Genomic DNA, 22,367 nt, shown 5'->3' on the forward strand with positions numbered 1-22,367 from the left:
TCCTGTTGTCTTAAACGTTGTACCGGGTGAGAGCCTTAAGCGCTCCCCATTTGTCCGCCCAAGTAGTTAATGCTATCTGCGGCAAATCTACAATAAGTCACGTCAAAAAAATATAGCCCAGTTGGAAGAACGCTTGATGCCACTGAGAGGTCGCAGGTTTGAATCCCAACACGGGCCTAAGCCAATGGTTCTGGGAATTGTTTTCAAATCCATGTTTGGATCATAAATTATTATCATGTGCTCAGGCGGTAAGGCTGCTGAAACATAATCCCATTTTTGACACTATCACAAGTAACCTGCACGTTGTATTTCATTTGCGGTAAAACTGAAGAACCAGGTGATAAGAACTGGATCAACTCAATCCTAGCACTGGCTAGCTAAAGTTCCGGCGGCCGTCAACTCTTCCTACAGTGTTAGAAAATTGAATCATCAGGACATCAGGGAACTCTTCTGTGAGAAGCAAACAAGAAAAACAAATTATCGGTCGCTTGTTGTGACTGCGGTTGTTTGGATACGGAAGGTCAAGGGCTCAGGGTGCGGGGCGTGGGGAAGGGGGGGTTTCAGTAGGCGGGGCTGGACAGAAATAGCGGCGGCAACAGCCGGCAGCCGCGTCAACACACGCCTACGTAGCGAGCACCCGCCCCGCGCCACCCCGCACCATCCCCGCGTCACCCCGCACCATCCCCGCTTCACCCCGCACCATCCCCTCGTCACCCTGCACCACCCCGACACCCCTTGTTTCTCGGAAACCATCAGTACATTACGCCAGTACTCCATGGTTGATTGTGATTGTCCTAAGTGGATAATGATTATGGGGCCCCAAATTCAGGTCCTGTATTTGGCTTTTAGGTCTTGTATTCTACACCATCACAATTTTCGTCATCAATAAACTTTATTTGCTTAACGTCCTCTTCGCACGTACCCTTAATCATGTGACTTTAAAACTGTATCTGAAACAATTTATTTATTTAGAAAAACAGTTTTACTACTGCACTAACGGAATAATCCAATGCGTATAGTAAACTTTAACGAATCACAAACATGGGTAACTATTATAATAAATAATACAAGCTTGAGCTTAAATCATCATCATCATCAGCCCATTAACGTCCCCACTGCTGGGGCACGGGCGTTCCCTATGGATGGGTAGGGAGATCGGGCCTTAAACCATCACGCGGGCCCAGTGCGGATTGATGGTTATTAACGACTGCTAATGCAGCCGGGACCAACGGCTTAACGTGCCTTCCGAAGCACGGAGGAGCTCGAGATGAAAACTTTTTTGTGGTCACCCATCCAATGACCGGCCTTCGCGAAAGTTGCTTTACTTCAACAATCTGCTGCGCCACCGAGCTCCTACTTAAATCTCCTGGAGTTTAAATAACAAATGGAAAATTGCATTAACAAGTTTAATGAACTGCAAAAATATGTCTAAATATCTGGATGTTGAGCAATCAAAAAGAGTTTCCATACAAAAGTTCTAAATTGGTTCTGCAGTTTAAGCGTGAAAAGCTGAAGTTGAACGACAGAGTTCATGGTCCTGATTCCAGTACGGTCATGAACATTAATATCACACTTTGGTACCATGTCACATTAACTTTTTTGACAAATTGAACTGTAAGTCTCACTAAATGTCAAATATGTTAGTGCGACAGAGTCCTAATGTGGGTACATTATATTGCTCATGACTGTACACGCCATCTTATTATATTTTAAGTCATACCTGTCATTTTCTTACCCGCCGAATAGGAAAGAGACGGGTAATAAGCATAAAATTTAAGAAATACATGTCAATTTTAGGTACAAGTTTAAAAAACCCTTCCAAAATTAAGCTGACAGCACACGTCAAACGGATTACATATGGGCGAGTTGCCTATTTTATTCGCCTTTTTTATTCATTCATTTTTTTTAAAGTTGTCAATCATCCGTCGCTTTCGTCGGTGGATAAGAAAATGATAGGTATAACTTAAAATAAATATAAGGTGTCAGCCGGAATCGGGGCCATTGTCGCATTTATGATATTTGGATTTAGGTTTTGAGCATTCTTCCAAATTGTGTAATCTTTACTAAAAAAAAAAGAAATCTCGACGGAAGACGAAGACTGAAACACAATGATGACAACGACATTTGCCCAACAAACGACTTGGCAATTCACCTCAGCTAGACAGTTTTATGGCTCTCCATTTATAAACCGAAAGTCATAATTGGCCAAACCATTACAATTGTCAACATTTGTAGAAACCACCTGCACAGATGAGAAACACCGAATAATCTATAATCGCGTCGGTTATGTAGAAACCTCGACGAGCCCCCATGACCTTCTGTTGTAATACCTGATCTTAGACAACGTTAATGAACAACTTTAATGAGTTATAAAAATATGTAATCCGCACCAAGCGCTTCGCTTCATCCTTCATAATGCGCACAGCCAAGGAATGGAATGGGCTGCCGGCGTCGGTGTTTCCTGACTCTTATAACCTGGGGTCCTTTAAATCACGGGTGAATAGGCATTTTCTGGGTAAGCTCGTTCCAACGTCGATCTCTTCTTGTAGAAGAACGAAGTCAAGAGCAAACCCATCTTAATTAAAAAAAAAAAATGTCAATATCTGGATGTTGAGCAATCAAAAATCAGCGACCAATCAGCTTTAATCAGCGTCGTGGTTCACGCCGCGACTTGTGCTGAGTGGCCCTTTTATCTCAGGACGTCCACCATCCTTATGATAATTTCGGTGAACATCCGTTTTGAACAGACAACAGAGTTAATGGTGCTAATTACAGTACACAGGACAGGTGAGAAACATCGGGTAATCTATAATCGCGTCGGTTATGTAGAAACCACGACGAGCCCCCGTGACCTTTCTGTTGTAATAACTGATCTTTGACAACGTTCCACGTATTCAGACTAAATATCGTGGGCGGTCTGAAAGCGTCTCGTTTATCTACAAGAGCGTCTCAAGAGACGATGGTAGTAGAAAGTTGCGGATAACTGTAACTAATATCAACGGGCGTGATAGCCCATTTGCGCGAACATGTGACTTGCATCGTAAGGTTACAGTTTCTGATATTCTAATACTGATAAATTTTGAGGAGACCCACATAGTAAAAGTCTCACAAAGTCTCGGAGGTCCCAATTCGGATACAAAGGTCCGTGTTGCTCTATGTTTGGATAAGTCAATATTTAGTATTACCAAAATATAATTAAAAAATAACTTTTCACAGTTTCTAGGATTGAAGCCCTCTTTTCAGCGTATAGTTCGGTTAAGCCATTACAGGTTAGTATGGTTAGAACAATACAGGCTGATCATCAGATTGTTCAAAATTAAGATGATTCATCTTACTTCCACACCGGGAGTCGAACCCGGGACCGCCGGATCGTAAGCCCAACGCTCAACTGCACCACGAGGACTGTTTATATAAGTTAATCCATTACTAATGGCATAGTCCGGATTCTTTATACAAAAAAATCGTTTTAGTGCTTCGGAAGGCACGTTAAGCCGTTGGCCCCGGTTACTACTTACTGATGTAAATACGTAGTCGTTACATGAGTCATTAATAACCCTGACCCTAGAGTTGATGAGGTTGGTAATCCACCTTACAACCCACACGATAAAAGAAAAAGTATATGTAGTTGTCGTATGAGGTTTAGGGGCTTTTAGTGCCAGGACTGATGAGGCGGGTCAATGATCTCACAACCCACACGAAAAAAGTGTTCCACTGTTAGGTAAACGCCTCTGTCCTTTACTTCCACTCTGCTCTGTTCCTATCTTGCCACCTTTCTATAACGCGATCTTATTCATCGCGTCATCTCCTTCGTAGCGTTACCATACAACAGTACATTACATTAATAGCCCAGCTGCTAATTAATTTTAAAATATAAAATCTCGGAGCAAACCTACGAATTCATAATGAAATACAATTTATTCCCGAGCCTGACACAAAGTGGGGGAAACAAACAAAATGGGGGTTTTAATTAAATAACTGCGGATTTATTGCTGGTTATTTTTGGCAATGGACTCACCAATCAGAAGCCTCTAAATATAAATGGAACGGGGATATATTTTATTCTCTGTCGTCTTCTGTATTTCCGAATGCATATAACCCGGGTGCTTTCAAAGCCAGAGTGAACAGGCATCTTCTGGGCGAGCTCGCTCCATCTTAGGCCTCGTCAATGCCCTCGGGCAAGTCTGGAGCCAAGAGCAAACCCATCAAAGGTAAAAAAAAACCTCCGAAATGCATTTCCCGGGAATCATCGGTGTATTTAAACCAAAGACCTCAGCAATAGAATGCAGAGCCACAATAATCCTCTTAAAGACTAATACCTACATCCATTACTGCGGTGAAGCTCGAAGCCGCCTTTAAGTGTTGAGTAAAACAATTACTCTAACACCTGAAAGCTTGGAGTGTAATTGCAGGGATTCGGGGGGTCAGCGCCAGGAAACCGGCGGGAGTCCGCAATCAATACTAATTTACCTATTTTGCCCAATTGATTTACTACAAGCTAACGCTTCTCGCAAACTCCAGTATCTTGTCACCAAAGAAATAGTATCTTAATCTTGTGTTATTATGTTGCTAAGAGAGTCTTCTGTCGAATCAGAGTCGTAAGGTCGGTGACCTGGCCACACCAACCCTGGCGTGGTAGTAATTGAGCTCCCAAAGGCCTTTAACAAGCCCCATGTAACATGTCCGGAATTATACAAATGGTAGGTAGGATTAACGGCTCAATATGCCGTCCGAAGCACCGAATCTGTTTACTTCTCGTACAAACAGGTGCTTCATGCCTCGGAGGCTGTCTATACTCTAAGGTAATTTACTTTGCCAGGGCGATTAGAGAGATGTGGCTATGAACGTAGCGGTGACTCTTATTAAAAGTATAATGCTGGTGGAAAAGAAGCTATATTGTGAATGGCAGATCATCTAAAGACCTTGCCTTTGTCAAGGCAAACGAATTACACGTTCACGTTTATTAAATTCTGCCCGGTTTCCTTTCCAGGAAAATTGAAAGCTATTTATATCATTCGGCGCGTGTTTGGTAAAGTTTTGTGGCCCGATCTGTAGCAACAAGCGCATTAAACTTGTTACTTGCGAAACTAGCGAAACAGCATTAATGTGCCACAAATAGACATGTTGCAAATACAAGCATCTACCACTGCACTGTGCGCTATTTATACGCCATCGGTGCGATGCAACGCACACCGGTTACGTATTTCGCCTTCCAGCTAAAAATAGCAACAACCCTCTACTTACATAATTATTATTGGTCGGAGGCTGTGCTTCCTGCCCCCACCCCTCGCCACCCCCACCCCACGCGGCCGCTTTCGCCAGTCGAGTTCCGACCGCCGTGCCGAGCGCACGTGTAGCGGTCGTTGTCAGCTGTAGTATGTTCCACGAGAAATTTGAAAAGTTGAAAATGTAGTTATGGTGTAGCGAGTATATAGTTTGCATATCCATTAATAGTTTGGATTGCAATATTTCCATTGCTATAGACACTGTATTTATATGTAAATATATTGGTAATAGTAGTTGTATTAGTTTATCGATATATTCGGATTTAACGACTGTTCTACGGAGGCCGCTGGTGCCGGCTATGTAGATTGCTTATCAGCAGTATCGGAGAGTGAGAATAGTGTCCGAGTGTCGAAGGATGTCTGCCAACCCCGCTGCTGTCTCCGCTAAAGGTAACTATCACACACAAGCTGTACACACACATTTTTTCTTGACTCGTATCCGGAACGAGATAATTTACATGTAATTACCACAGACAGACATTAAAATTAAACTTTATAATGAAAAATAGAAACATGTCAGACATAAGCTAACAACTATTTTCCCAATAGGGTAGTCAGAGATACATCCATCGCAAGATGAACTTTACTGAGTACCCAGTCACCGAGCTTTCTGGTAGACCAACCTTACCAGCGCAGCGTGATATATGGTAATGAAAAAAAAAAAAACTTGAAATGAAAAATCCCATAATGGTTGATGTTTTATAAGGCTGTATTCAGGTTACAATATATCATCAATTTAAGAGCCACGCTCTTGTCGGTGCAGCATTTTCCATGCTACTTTTTAGGGAAAAATAGGGCAGTGGTTTCCCTATACAATAGGTACACTTCTAATAATCTTTTTTTAAATTGTTCCAATCAATTTTAAATCATCAGCCTAAACTTGGCCGATGATATCATAGAAGGACAACCTTGAAAGTAGTAACCAGGGTAGACGCCACTTATCGTGGGGAGCTGTCATTGTACCACCACCCTCGCGCAAACACCTGTTAACCCGACACACTTTTCGAGTAATGGTTTCCTGGAAAATGGAGTGTGGGGTCGGAAAATTACTAAGTTGTCAACTCGGCTACCAAAAAGTTCGCCAAGTTTTATATTTTAGTTACAGGCTGAAAGTCCGACCCTTGCGGCTATAAATTATACTTATTATGGTGTGCTCACATGCCCATTTGCCCATTGGTTATATAAGCCACATGTGAACTCTTGGATGTCGGACTTGAAGCAGTCGCCGCCGTAGCCGGAATCGGCTGGACCACAATTATAAATGTTACCGGCAACTGATAACCTGTTCACTCTGGCCTTGAAAGCACCCGGGTGATGATGATGATGATGCGAACCAGCCGATTTCGGCTACGGCGACTGCTTCAACTCCGACGTTCATGTGCTCGCATGTGGCTTATATAGCCAATCTTATTGGAAAAGATCCTCGCACATAGTGGGCACCCGGGTTATATGCATTCGGAAATACAGAAGACGGCAAAGACTCCACTGCCAATCCCTCCCTATGAAATATGCAGAGGCCACAGGTTGTCGACAGATCTTGCAGGCCTAGGCTTGCTTCTCAAACGGGGAGCGTCGGTTCGAATCCCGGTACCGGACTTGCACCAATGACTTATTAATTCATCTTAAGTGCTGGGGGGGGGGGGGGTTAAAAAAACCCTATTGAAATAATTCACCTGAAAACGCAGTATAGCAGTTTGACAAGTTTGTCGGCCTCTGTGGTCCAGTGGTTGAGCGTTGGACTCACGATCCGGAGGTCCCGGGTTCGAATCCCGGTGGGGAGATATCACAAAAATCACTTTGTGATCCCTAGTTTGGTTAGGACATTACAGGCTGATCACCTGATTGTCCGAAAGTAAGATGATCCGTGCTTCGGAAGGCACGTTAAACAGTTGGTCCCGGTTACTATTTACTGATGTAAGTGAGTAATCGTTACATGAGCCATGTCAGGGGCCTTTGGCAGCTCAATCATAACCCTGACACCAGGGTTGATGAGGCTGGTATTCCACCTCACAACGCACACGATAAGAAGAAGAAGTTTGACAATCGCACATATAAAAGTGCGCAATGTCAATAAATGTCAAGTAAGATGATGCGTGCTTCGGGAGGCACGTTAAGCCGTTGGTCCCGTTTACTACTTACTGATGAAAGTGAGTAATCACAACCCACACGAAAGAAAAAGAGCAATATATTGGTTGGAGACTTGGAGACTTCTCCTGCAGAGTGTGCGGTAGAGTTTGCCGCTCTAGGATTGGCTTGCAAAGCCATGAAAGAAAGTGCATTTCTTCGAGGCAATGACGTCTGAAACAGATGTATAAGGCCAATGATGATACATGAATTTCTTCAATTTGGCCTTGGGTCTACCCCCTGAGTATCGTAATCTCTATAGCAACAGGTTACAAAGGGTTACCAGTTTTTTTTTAATTAGCTATCAGGATAAACTAATCCTTTAAGTCGATAAACAGTATTTCTAAGATATGCTCGGAGTGATGAATTATAATAACCGCACCATATATTATAATAAAATTATTTGGTACTTACTTATTTTGAATAGATTAGGTATGTAAAATATTCCGAGGGAGCCGTAGTCGCCCAGTTGGTAGTACGCTTGCCTTTCACTCTAAGGTCGCAGGTTCGAATCCATCACAGGCCTAAACCAATAATTGTTGAATTTGTTTTCGAATTCATGTTTGGATCATAAATGATTATCACGTGCTCAGCGGTGAAGGAAACATCGTGAGGAAACCCACATTCCCGAGAAATGAATTTTCGGAGGTCTGTGACCTAACCTGTATTGGGCTGGATTTTCCCTTAGCGGGTTGGAAGGTCAGACAGGCAGTCGCTTCTGTAAAAACCGGACCTGTTAAATCTTCAGGTTAGGTAAGTGGACCCTGTAAAAAAATTTGCCTGATTTTAGGGGACCGGGATTCGAACCCGGGGCCTCCGGATCGTGAGCACAACGCTCAACCACCGGACCACGGAGGCGGTTCTGTTTCTGTTAAACCAACATGACCAATGTATTGCATCATACTCATTTTAATTAAATAAACCAACCCAACTTCATTTCCTACTATTTGTGGCACTCCTCAGAATAATTACGACACTCAGCGGATGATGTATGACTTCTATTATTACATTTTCCTCCCACGCCTGAGAGTATATTTCCCCAAGATTTTCCCTAACAGCGCTTGCTGCGCCCACACAACTTAATCAAAAATTACAGGCGCAACCGCTTGGGCATAGAGAAATGGAAACAAACCGTTTTTTTTATATTTCAGCAATGATTAATTAAACTTTCAACACACACGTTTCACATTTACTATGGTTACACTAAAGAAGAGGCAAGATGATTTGACACAATAAGACACGACTTTATTAAATACATCATGGAAGGGAAGATAGAAGAAAAGAGAGGAAGGGGTAGACTGAGAAGAACCAACAAACTAAAGAGAAGACGAATTATAAAGAAGTAAAAAAATGGCCTTTGATAGACAATAATAGAGAATGCTACACCGACTCGCGTGACTCTTAATGATGATGATATCACTACAATAGAACAACGCCTATCTGTCAAGGTCTCGACCCGGAGTTCCCGGTATCGAACCCGATGGGGACATATCACAAAAATCACTTTGTGATCCTTATTTTGGTTAGGACATTACAGGCTGATCACGTGGTCCCGGTTACTATTTACTGGTGTGAGTAATGGCTACAAAAGCCATGTCAGAGGACTTTGGCGGGACAATAATAACCCTAACACCAGGGTCGATGAGGTTGGTAATTCACCTCACAACCCACACGATAGAAGAAGACTAGAATAAGGGCTGTTTGACATTTCATCATCTCCCTAGCGTTATCCAGTTTTTCAGAGTCCGCTTACCTAACCTAAATAATAAATAGGTCCGGTTTTTTACAGTAAGCGACTGTCTGTCTGACTTTCCAATCCGAAGGAAAAACTAGCCTAACCACAGTTTAAGTCACATTTCTCCGAAACCAGATTTCTCTTTTTTCGGAGAATGTAATGTATATCGGTATGTGGGTTTCCTCACGATGTTTTCCTTCACCGCTAAGCACATGGAAATCATTTAAAGATCCAAAAAGAAAATCGGAAATCATTGGATTAGGCGCGTGCTGGATTAGAAAGTGCGATCTTGCAATGCGAGTCAAGAGTTTATCCAGCTGGGCTACCACGGCTCAGCCGTTTGACATTTGAAAAGAAATATACAAATTAGCCGTGGTGTCGCGTGCGCAAGTTGCGTGCCAACAGATTAGTGGCCGAATTATCGGTTTACTTTTACGGTATGGTGAAGAAAGGTTAAATGATGACGTCATACTGCGACGGTGACGTGGCATCGGAAAATACTTAGCGGAGGATTAAAGATAACAAAAAGCTTAAGTGAAAGAAATACACACAGAGAAAACTGCGGAGAGAACTGCGGATTTAAATCCCGTGCGAGTCAGATTTTTTTTTCAATTTAAAAAGAAATAAATTGTTGACTCAAAACATACATTCAAAATTTCAATTTAATTTTTCTCTTTGTAAGTTTCCCTAAGCGCGGGTAAGTGGTATAAAAAGAAAAACCATTTAATACACAACACATCCCAACACGATGGCTATACGCAATTTGCTTTGAGATACATAATATCGTCATTACCTATACCTAAAGGTTGCCTGGAAGAGATCGCTACCACAGCTGTAAGACCGCCTGTTGTACCACCTAACTGATTATAATTGTTTTGAGTGCAATCAAGAGTTCAGTATTTTTAACATACGTACATACATAAGATCTCGGTTATTTCCCCTTGGGGTAGGCAGACCCACGGAGGAGCCGTAGTTGGAAGAACACTTGAGTCTCAATGTAAGGTCGCAGGTTCAAACCCAGCATGGGGCTAAACGTATGATTTTCAAAATCGTTTTTCCAATTCATGTTTGGATCGTAAATGATTATCACGTACTCAGCGGTGAAGGAAAACTCCGTGAGGAAAGCCACATACCCGGAAATGCGGGTATGTGGGTGGTCTAACCTGTATTGGGCTGGTTTTCCCCTCGCGGGTAGGAAGGTCAGACAGGCAGTCGCTTCTGTAAAAAATCGGACCTGTCAATTATTCAAGTTAGCTAAGTAGATCCTGTGGAAAGGGGATATGATGTAAGCAGAGGCTACAGAATTGCACTTACTTCGATTCTGACACGCCACTTTGAACGAGGACGTAACCTTATATCACCAGACTGAAAACAAATAACTGTATTTAAGCAATTGTACGTCCCATAGAAAAAAAAAACAGTTTTGACAGTTTGCACGAACATGAATCGAACCCGTGATATTTAGCAAACAAGTTACCATCTGAGCTAACAATTCGTCATAGATACAGGCGTCACAGGAGTTTGGTTTCAATCGCGTTATAAATAGCGTTGCAAGTTCACTTGCAATATTTATTATAAAATGTATTTATGTGCTCGGTCTGCGATTGTTGTAGTTAAGCAACTTTCGCAAAGGCCGGTCATAGGATGGGTGACCACAAAAAAAAAGTTTTCATCTCGAGCTCCTCCGTGCTTCGGAAGGCACGTTAAGCCGTTGGTCCCGGCTGCATTAGCAGTCGTTTACAACCATCAATCCGCACTGGGCCCGCGTGATAGTTTAAGGCCCGATCTCCCTATCCATCCATAGGGAAGGCCCGTGCCCCAGCAGTGGGGACGTTAGTGGGCTGATGATGATGAAAATGTATTTAAGAAACTGCAAAAGCACTATTTAAGTAATAAAATGCATTTAAGAAACTGGAAAAGCTGTGAAGGGAGGGAATGACAGAGGAGAGGTGATTTAATGCGAATAAAAATTTTAATCTGTATTTGAGGGGTTATAAAGGCCCCGTCGAACCAATAAACTAAAAAGGAATCTTGATATTTGTTGACATTGCGCACTTTTATGTGCGCAGTATACAAAATACAAAAAAAATAAAAAAATACAAAATACTTTATTTGTAGAAAACCAATAAACTATTATAGGCGATTGGAACCTCCTTTTAAGCGTAGCGCCTGTATCAGGCGACTCCGCTCTTCCCGAGAAAACACATTGTACCTACTACAAATAAGTAAAACAAACAACCAAAAGTAACTTACATACTATAGGTAACAAATACGTGAAAAAATTATAGGTGAATTATAGGTAGTAACAGCCTCCGTGGTCTAGTGGTTAGAGCGTTAGGCTCACGATCTGGAGGTCCGGGTTCGATTCCCGATGGGGACATTGTCGAAATCACTTTGTGAGACTGTCCTTTGTTTGGTAAGGACTTTTCAGGCTTGAATCACCTGATTGTCCGAAAAAGTAAGATGATTCCGTGCTTCGGAGGGCACGTTAAGCCGTTGGTCCCGGCTATTAGCCGTAAAAACACCTCCACCAACCCGCATTGGAGCAGCGTGGTGGAGTATGCTCCATACCCCCTCCGGTTGATTGAGGGGAGGCCTGTGCCCAGCAGTGGGACGTATATAGGTTGTTTATGTTATATAGGTAGTATTGCTTTTTAGATGAATTGCTTCGATGCGGTCTTTTTATTTTAAACCATCCCCCCCTCCCCATTGCAAACTTGAAGGAACAATCATTATGTCTACTTCTATAAGTGTATGTAAGTTAGTACAACGTACCTATATCAAAACAGAGTTTGCACCGCACGAGCGCTCAGTCGCAAGACATTCGAAGAAACACTAAGCATAATATATTAACAACATAAAGGTCTCCTTCCATAAAACTTACCTAAACTCTATACTTTCAAGGGCCACTTTCACGCAAGTACAGTCATGAGCAATATAATGTACCCACTTTAGGACTCTGTCGCACTAACATATTTGACATTTAGTGAGACTTACAGTTCAATTTGTCAAAAAAGTTAATACATGGTACCAAAGTGTATACATATTAATGCTCGTGACCGTACCCTATAACCTTTTCCCGATTACTTTCTGTTTTGTTTGTACACGATCGGGTTAATTACTCTCTCCGTTCGCCACGCGAGCCGTACCGTCGCAAGATGACGTCATCAACAGTAGTCACTACACCACCCTCTCGCTACAGGGTGACGTAGCCTCTAATATTACGACTTTGTAATACCATAGAATAAAGAATAATAAATACTACGTATAGAACGGTAGCTCTCCGCCGTGCACGAATTCGTATCGTATATGCTTTAGTCTTAAATCGCCATGAGCCGCTAACGCGGACTGTTTCTGTGATAAAGTCACATAAACTCTTTATTTTTCACTTTCCTTCCAACGACTGCAATTGGAATACCATTATATTTAAGTTTATAAATTATGTAATACAAACTGGATTTTAAAAAAAAGAAAGAAAAACATGAAACAGTAGGACTAGGGCCCTGTGCTGGGAGGTTTTCTGGCCACTGGCCACGTCTTTCCCTCAGCGTTACAGATTCCGATGTGGTAGTAGTTTTACAGCTAGTTACATAATATGTATTGACGTTCAAAAAGCGCTAACTTTGTAAGCTAATTTTGAAAACGAAATATTTTTGATGGTTTTTTTAAACTGTCTCGCCCGCTAGGCGTTAGGCGGTAGGTACACGGTAAGAATGGAAATTTTCTATGGAGTCTCCGTGGTAATACTATCGTTTTGAATCCATATTATAGAGGTATTATTATCACTAACACAGTTGACTCTACAATTATAGACGGCGATAGGTACACGGCTCACCGCCTGTCACATTGGTGAAACCTCGATGAGGTGTGGGCAATTCTTCTTCTTTGCGAGTCGATGGCGATCGAAACTAAATTTTTGCTGACCAATAATTGGCCACGCTTACGGCATTGTCAGTGGATATAGTTGTGAGCTCATAACTAGATGCTGTCAAGAAGTGGGTAGCTATCGTCTGCGGAGTTCCGCGATACTACTGCGCCGCGAAACTCCACGGAAGATCAGGTCGGTGTATTTGGGTGCGGTTGACGCACGCGCCGCGCGATCGTGACATTAACTCGGGATTTCCCACTGACTCACCATGTCAACACTGCTAATAAACTTGTTACTAGATTAAAGATGCCACTCTGGTTTGATATTTGTTGGTTAATTTGTTTTCGGGAGTCAAGAAGACTGACAGTAATTTTTCTAAGTGTCTAAGTAAGTAACTAAGTACCTACCCAGTTTGTCTCGAGTACAAGGGTAATGTGATCTACCTTACAAAATTGGGAGTACAGTCCAAATCTTAATTGTACATAGTTGCGTTTATGCTGTTTTCCAGTTTTATGTTGGCGTTGCCACCAGGTGCGTGTCTTCAAAATTTGCTAAGGAAAATACAGGTTACGGTAACACTGGTACATACAGCAGACGATGATGGTGATCATCATCAGACTGTCAATCTTAACATCTATAGAATGGCCTTAGTTTACCAGATGTAGAAATCAAACACCTCTGTGTAGGTAAGCGTGTACCAGGCTATCAATTACTCGAAGCCCGACCTCCGTTGCTAATAGTCGCACTATTTTCGCTCACGATTCCGCTTCCATCCCGCGCAGTCAGGACCACTTCCTTAATAGTTTCGCGACCACCTCCTACCGGTTATTCTTGGCGTGGACCCGATAGCGCCGCTCGAAATATCCCCAACTATCCTTTATACACCCACTCGGCAATAATGTAAATAAGGCAAGTAGCCCCAGTCGGATTTACTAGCGATTTGCTGTTGTAGGTACTGGTTTTAGCAGGCTGTGTACAACTATAAAAAAATAGTGATTCTTGGATCAGAAATTTTCTATTTATTTTTTTCTTAGAGGGTTCTTCATCGCGCCAAATACTGATGAATAATCACTAAAAATGAATATTTTGTTTGATATTCGTCCATTTCGTCCATGTTTTTATATCTTAAGTTTCAATCTTTGCATTCGGTATTTTAAAAAATATCAAGAATATATTTCAGTATTTCCAGTCCGTTTGACGCAAATGCTTGATCTTCCAAGATCATCCATCCATCGTAGACATAATTCGCATAAAATGGCTTTCTAAACGAGAAAATAACATTTTCTACTAGGAAATTGTTACTCATGACGGTCAAAGCGGTCAGTTAATTTTGTATTTTTTGGCAACCCGCGGTAAACCTGACTCAGAGTTTGTCTACATCGGAGTTAAATAATCGTTAACAGCCGTGATAAAAATGACTAACAAGGATACAGGCTGTGAAGGAAACTAGCGAACGGTCCCCGAAAAAACAATAATTAACCATCCACTATGAGGTAATAGATGATTTATCAGCAAATAGTACAAAACCATCAAGTAATTGGAATTGTAGAAAAGATGGTCATGGTAATAGAGCGCAGTCGAAATGTATCTCTCTCCCACAACAGAGCTAACAATTTAGTGCGAACATGTCGCACGGGAATCCAAAATCAAATCATTCATGTGTCTCAAAGAGTGAAAAAAAAAAGATTATCGTAAAATCGTTGTACATCAAACAAAAAATGTTTTCAGTATTTCACGAACTCTGCTACAACTCCTGCCATTGTCAACAAAACACCTCAGCAACATTTTTTTAGGACATGAAAAAACCTACTCTACCTTATACAACACATCCTGTATCACATTTTACCTATTAGTTCTATTTTGGCCTGTGTTTCACTAACGTCAGTTTCCAAGAAGTGAGTAACACGTTCAATGTTTGTTTCGGCGCCGTCTGTGTGACAGTTACCCGTATTATTTCATCGTACCAAATTATCTGATGATCGCGGTGATATAAGATCTGGTGGATGGAGGTATTTATGTTCATCTTGTTTTGATGACTGGCTCTACGGCTCTGCAAGGTGACAGAATTAACTCCTCATCTACCGAGAACATAATTATAGTCTTAAATTTGCCAGGTCGTTGTTTTGCACAATGATATTCAGGCGCCGATGTCTGGAAGCGGTTTATATTTAGCAGCGTCTAGTGCCAGGATGTTCCTGGCGATGCGATTGCCACCATCTGGATATCATAATCGTATCTGTTAACGAACAGTTATTTTAATATTGACGACACTATTAGCGGGTATTTTACCTCCCTGAATATGTATAGTAAAATTTTCAATTTCCCTTCACCGTTATAATTTTGTATTAGTAATTATACCATGTGTCTAACTGCAGGTGTTGACCATCACACGCATTGCCATCACGCGTATCTGCCGTGGTTTCTTTATTTTCTGAAGAAAACTTCCACGCTATAAACAGATCAACACACATTTCATTTTCGCCCTGCAAATAAGACGTAAACAACAGAGATGACAAGTCGTTGACTGAGACAATTTATGCCTGGCTAGGTCTCGGCGCCAGATCCAGAGTATCTTGGCCAGGACTAGTCGGGGTGAGTGTGCCGCGGCGCCTGGAGTGACGCAAGTGGTATATTCACCGGGTAAAATTATCTCCAGAGTCGACTAATCGCCATGACCAGTCCCTACTGCAAGTAAATCATCAGATTCATCATTGGTTTTAACCCTGTTGATAACATTATTAATATTACCCATAACAAGCTCATGCGCAAGAACATTGTCTGCTATATCATAACAAAGCCTTTTATTAAGATCGTTTTTTCCGTTTACGTAGGCTGCAGTTGTCACCAACTGTCTCGCCACTCTGATTCACGTCAATCGTCTGTTCAGAATAGAAATGATGTACTGTCAGTCTGTCAATACTCATCTGACCGCGTAACGTAACGCGCACGTTACAACATCATTACCTGCGACACCCACTAAATACTTGCACACGCATGCGCAGTTTGGCACTAGCAATTCAAACACTACACATTAGCTGTATTCATTCAGCGGCGAAAATATAAACATCCGGGAGCATAACGGGGGACTTGTTAACGGGATCGTAGCAAAATTAACCGTTTGGCAAGTCAAAGCCGAGGCCGCATGTGTCACCGCGAGCGATGACGGCAGCCGGTGCCCCTGCCCCTGCGCCTGCGCATGGTGGTTAAAAATGATCGCTGCTGAATCAACGCGGGAAATACACGTGGAAACTGTGACATTTGAGAAGTTGTAGAAATGTTTAGTTGTTATAATATTATTTTATTACATAATTATATTTTGTCAAGAAGATTTAGAAAATGCATATACAGTAGTAGGGCCAGTAAATATGGTACTACTTATATTATTATAATAAACTAATGTAATATAAGGATAATCTCTTCAAAGATCAGGCCTTGGTCTGCGATCAACATCCATTGCTATTCATCTCACATCCAAAAACTTTTAATGCTTACTCGTCAATGTTTTCCTGTATTTCATAATAAAAAATAATATTATGTAGATAAATCTGGAATTGTGTCTGTTTTGTAATTACATCTTGAATCTAGGCGTATAATCATAAATGAAAAGTTCGGCACTTGAGAAAGAACCGTTGATAAAATGTAACGCAGATTACCTTGCGGTAAACAAGAATATTAACAAAATGGTAAACATAAACACTATTAAAAAAAGAACTCCAGTCTGTCCATAACACAGCGATTGAAACGCCTGAAATGATTTTAATTAGTTGACGGTATACTTCATTGACTTTACACTAGCATCTTAAAGGTTTTTGACTGACAAATCGTTTACCTTACAGTCTTTTCCAGTTCCAAAACGAATGCTACTAAGTAATTCGTTCATTGCTTAACGTGCATGACCGTTACCCGTTAAGGGCTCTGTAGACTGAACCAACTCATCAATAGATTATCTTTTGTTATAGATTGTGAAGACAAATGCATTTTTATTACCCACATTACTTAAGTTTTTATTATCATTAATCAATGAACGCCTTACAAACTGGCATCTTATAGCCTTAGAAACACAATTCAAAGACCGTACAGTGTAATTCTGATACTTGCACTCAGAATCTGATAAGATAATAATGTATCGTTTACCTATGGAAGATTTTTACTGTTTTGATTACTGAATTACGAAATTAGATAAAAATCAATGTAATCCATTTTGCATTTATAGTCGTTATCATATATTTAAAGTCGATTATATTTCCAGTTTCCTTATATTAAGTGAATTACTCTTTTTTGTTAAATCCTTTGACGTTGTTCAATTCTTAGCCCCAATTATTGAATCATGGTTTTTTTTTGTTTTTGACGTCATAAGTTACATTTTTAAGTTGGACTTAATTTGGTAGGTTGTTTTGTTTTGGTGTCTTGTTTCCTGTCGGTGAGTCCTTTGTCGCGTGCGCATTTCGCAATCGTGCTCGCGGTCACGTCAACACAGGTGTGTTGTGCGACGAAGCCTTCGTTGTTTACATGTTGTGTAGAAATTCAAATTGTTACCCGGAATAGTTAAAATATGTATACAAATCCTCCATGTTTCGGAAAGGAAATAATTTAACTCATATGAGCAATTATTTACTTTCCAATCCATAACTCTCTAAATGATACTCTGCGCAAAATCAATTACTCCCGTGTGATCATGACCTTTCGTCGCATCTCAAAATAAACAAATCGCTTTATCTGTGTCGTCTGTCATTAACACAACTTGCGCAGTTTAATGGATTTTGTAATTCTTAGAAAACTGCATTCGGAAACTTTTGAGAAGTCTCTTTTCTTTGTCGTGTTTAGTGACAATTGCCAAGTTCTGTACGCTTTAACGAAAAGCTGATGTGCGTCATAAAGCGCAGTATTGAGCAGAAAGTGGCGCTGGCGGCGCTGTTTGGTGAGGCGCGCTCGCGTCACGGTAGCGCGCGCGGCGGGTGCCGGCGGCGGCGGCGCGCGGCCAGTCAGTGTCCAACCGCGAGCCCGCTCACCTGTCGCGCCCAGTGTCACAGTGTCAGCGTCGAGTGTGCGCTCGACGGCAGTGCCAGTGCCAACATAAGATGCTTGCGTGCACCGCAGTGGATCCTGTTTGTGTTTCAGTTTGACAGTGCTTGACAAAGTGGATTCCGGCGGGTTGTACCAGGCGGTGGAGCACGCGCAGCGGCTCCAGCGCTCGCAGGCCATGTATGTCATAAATTTAGGTGAGTCCGCAATCCTTCGACATTCCGCCCCATGTCGATGTCGTATGATCCACATTCTTCTTACGGTCCTATAATTGGAACTAGACAGAACCGGTACTAGCTCGGCTAAGAGATCCCAGATCTTAACGGATGCGTATTGTTGCTCGCCTTTAAACTAGTTTTTGGCGAGTGATTTTGAGTTATTGGAAACAGCTTTCTCTTTTTGCGATTGACGGGTCTTCTTCCTCGGGATCCCGGCCTCTGTGGTGCGACAGGAATTGGCGCAGCGGTTCGTTAACTCGGCTACATAAACAACTTGTACGATTCCATTTCAATTTGTGTCTTATTCATAGCGCAGTGTCTGTCTGTGTGTTTTTATTACCGTTCACGCACGACGAGTGGGCGTGTGTTGGTGTGTTTGCGCTATCTGTGCTGCTATTTTCGACTCGCATGTGTGTGCGTGCTTGATATGTGCATACAATGCGGGTGTGTGTGTCTGTATCCGCGTTCGCTCTTATCATTTTCTTCGCTTGATATTGATTCATTACAAGTACATTTTCTTTAATTATATCAAATTCTCGACTGGTTTGTTGAAATGATGTACCTACATCGTATCAGTCTTTATTTTTGGAACTATTTACGTCATGTAAATAATTATATTCCTTCCTTGTTTATTGAATAATAAGCAGACTTCACGTGTATTTTTTAGTTGTCTCACGTTTTTGGGTTTGAAAAACACGAGCATGCATTTTTAATTTTATGGTATGAATAAACGTTCGATGTTTTTTGGTGTTGTTATTGCAAGTGTGTATCGGTTGTGAAGTAATAGATACAAGCAATTGTTACCAGTAAACGCTGTTTGTAGCTTTTGTCGTCGTAAAATGGTAATATGGAGTTGGTTCGTCGTTCTGTTCGTTGTTTATCTATTTTGTGCACAAGACGAGCTTGTGTTTCTTCAACATGCTAATTTATTGATGTGCTCTACGCGGCAGGTCAAGTAGTTCATCGGCAGTGTCAATACATACAGTGGGTTTACTATTACAACCAGCAGTACTTACCGGTATAAAGGAATAGACACTCAGTTTGTATAAATTAATACTTGTTATAGACTCAATACAATTCGCTAAGTCTTTTGTTGTGTTTCCTCATTCGTAAACAAGAGAAACTGCTACCGTTTGTTAGTTGTCTATAAGGTTTGTTTATTTACCTACCTTTTCAATCCATAGTTTATTTCGATTATAATGAACTTAGTTTATTGTTTGTTTGCATATTTTCTTTTAAGTGTGGCGCCAGTGTCGATGAATGTGTGAGTGTGTTATGTATTTAACATAAATTCCTCTTAGCTCTTACCTAGTTAGACTAACTTGTTTATTGAACAAGGTCGTCAGTATACAAAATATAGTATTAGTGTAGTGTTATTCTTGTATGTCCGGTTGTTTATGTATGTTTCGAGACCCTCGGTGGGGTCATTAAGAGATAAACGCCGTGGAGTGACATGGTTCTCTTCCCGTTACTCGGAACGGGTCGTATGCGCGCGCGCAAGCGGAAAGCTCCAGAAGCGCAGACGCGCCGGCGCTCGTCAACGGGGCCACTGAACTATGCCGCAATGTAACCACCACCATTAACAACTGCTTCTTAAGTACAAGCTTCGTTTACAATTCAACCCACTTCGTATTTCGTACAGGGTGTTAGTGACATCGTAACGAATATTGAGAGGGATGATTCAGACCATGATTCTGAGTTAATATCAAGTGGCATTTTCCGTCGCAAAATTCATGCTTTTTTAGTTTTTTTTAATTATTTTGAATTCTATACTTTTGCGATGGAAAATTCCATTTGATATTAATTCAGAATAACGAGCTGACTCATCCCCCTCAGTATTCGTTACGATGTCATTGACACCCCGTTCAAGTCAGTACAGGTAGCCATACAAGTACGTATGGGTCCTAGTGACACCGTAACAAATACTGAGGGGGATGATTCAGACTATAATTCTGAGTTATATCAAGTGGTATTTTCCGTCGGATAATTCATGAAAATTTTAGTTTCTTTTTTAATTATTTTCAGTTCCATACTTTTGCGACGGAAAAGTCCACTTGATATTAACTCAGAGTCATAGTCTGAATCGTCCCTCTTAAGTTTTCGTTACTATGTCACTAACACCCTGTATTATAAACCGCATTTTGTTTTAAAAATCAACATTATAAATATATTTGTTGTATCTAAATCTACCTTGTCGATAACATCAAAGTTCAAGCAGGCTTTAAATAGTTTTTTAAACACTAATCGGTCAGGGTCGTATTATCGTGTTACCTTTTAATATTTAATTATTATATCGTCGGTTTCTTTCTGCCTCATTGTCTATTGCGTCGCGTCCTTGCTTATTTTTATACTCTTACATACATGTGGTAAGTCAAGAAAATACTTGAACAAGTGTTTCTGTAATGCTCAAAACAAATGCATTCGTTTAGACTTTGTACCTGCTTATTTATACTTATATTATTTTTCAGTCAGCACAAAAAAAATGTGTAAATAGATTAAAATTATGTAACATTATCCATATTTATCTTATCTTGTATTTGATCCACGATAGCACAATAGGCTCACGTGCGTTCGACAGTACAGTACAGATCAATTACTTCAATGTTTACCTGTGGGTTTTCTTTGCTTACAATGTAAAGTTACTCTTTAAGGAAAATATTTATTTATTTATTTGTACACAATGAAACAGACACAAGAAACATACAAAGAAAACAGATAGTACAGGCAAGCTTATCTCTAAACAAAGAGATTTCTTCCAGCTGACCTACGTGACAAGAGAGACTTTCAACGTATAATATTATATAGATAGACATACATACGCGTACAAATTATTTAGAAATTACTTATACTAATATAAGACACAATATTAACCTAAACCTACAAACCACATTTAAATAAATTATAATATAATATATATTTCATAAATATATAAACATATTATATACTTTCTATATTGGTTTATAAAAAATACACACTATATACAATATATATATATACCTAAATAAATAAGTAAACGCATACAAATACGACTAATGCAACTTAAGCAAGACTCAAATAATAATCCTTCAAGTTCCTTTTAAAACTACCCACCGTGTCACATTCCCGAGTGACCCTGGGTAGCGCGTTCCACAGTTTGACGGCCTGCACGGTAAAAGAGTCACCGTACATTTGCGTAGAATAGGGGGGAGTTTTCAGGTGCAAGTTGTAAAGGGGACGGTGAGTGCGACCAGATGAGGCGAAATACGTCGATCGACGACGAAAATATGTACATTAACTAAGGAAACTAAATTGTACATAATAATAATCTTTGTGGTCTGTCTATTATTTCGCTTTGGATCGGTATTGTCTTTCCATGAACCCATTAACCGAGGTTCTTTTTCTGAGGTATCTCCAGCGTACGAAATATAAACAACCTTAAATGTCCCTTACCTGGATGCATAAGAAGTTGATGAGAGGTTTGAACAACCCTTGTGGCAAATTTCTCAAACAGTATTACCACATTTTTAAGAACGTCTAGGGCCCTGTGCTGAGGTTTGTCTTGCATCTTTGCCTTGTACTTTTCCTCGGCTATACAGGTTGAGAAGTTGCAGTAGTCTTAGGAGGATAATACATTCAAACAAAGAAATAAATCTATATAAAAATATATGGTTCAAATTGTAACTATGTTACTGTTTAAAGATAAGTTTGTTAAGCCTAGCAAAGCTGTTTTATTCAGACGAACCGTAAGCCTAAAGACGCAAACTCGTTCCATAGCCTGTTGATTTCATTAACTTTCGCTTGTGACGTGTAAACGAATTCAAAATTCAAATTGGCTGTAGGCTGCTAATACGAGTGTCTACTACATTTCGTGAATGTGTGGCAGCCTGAAAGTTCGTCACGTCATGTCGCGCTCCGGATGATAACAAACTGTCGACAATCTCATAAACGCTTTCACCAAACTCCATTTGCATTGCATTTATTCTATACCACGAAGCTAATATAAGATCCGCAAACGCACATTTTATTATTTGTTTCAAGGCCTTTTCCTTGATTATTGAGGCCTGTTATAATTTTAGATGTTTCGTAAAAGTAGAACGTAGATCGCACAAAAAGATATGATAAGCAGTATTATGTTAGAA

The 22,367-nt window shown here is 40.7% G+C and overlaps 2 protein-coding genes across 8 annotated transcripts in view; both read left to right on the forward strand.

The window, feature by feature from the left end:
- Nucleotides 1-22,367, forward strand: part of LOC126372176 (protein-S-isoprenylcysteine O-methyltransferase) — a 190,441-nt gene that overhangs the window by 147,001 nt on the left and 21,073 nt on the right. The window lies entirely within an intron of this gene.
- LOC126372108 (histone deacetylase 4) overlaps nt 1-22,367 on the forward strand; it is a 122,640-nt gene that overhangs the window by 11,524 nt on the left and 88,749 nt on the right. The window contains exon 1 of one of the 6 annotated variants that reach the window (XM_050017686.1): nt 5,405-5,672. The exons of 4 other annotated variants lie outside the window; for them this stretch is intronic. In XM_050017686.1, the coding sequence (XP_049873643.1) occupies nt 5,639-5,672 (34 nt within the window). In that variant the 5' untranslated portion in view covers nt 5,405-5,638. Of the gene's footprint in view, nt 1-5,404; nt 5,673-17,979; nt 18,229-22,367 lie in introns of those variants that run through there. One more of the 6 variants, XM_050017688.1, reaches the window with a different exon arrangement.

This window comes from Pectinophora gossypiella, chromosome 13 (genome assembly GCF_024362695.1).
Source record: "Pectinophora gossypiella chromosome 13, ilPecGoss1.1, whole genome shotgun sequence".
NCBI classification, from domain to species: Eukaryota; Metazoa; Arthropoda; class Insecta; order Lepidoptera; family Gelechiidae; genus Pectinophora; species Pectinophora gossypiella.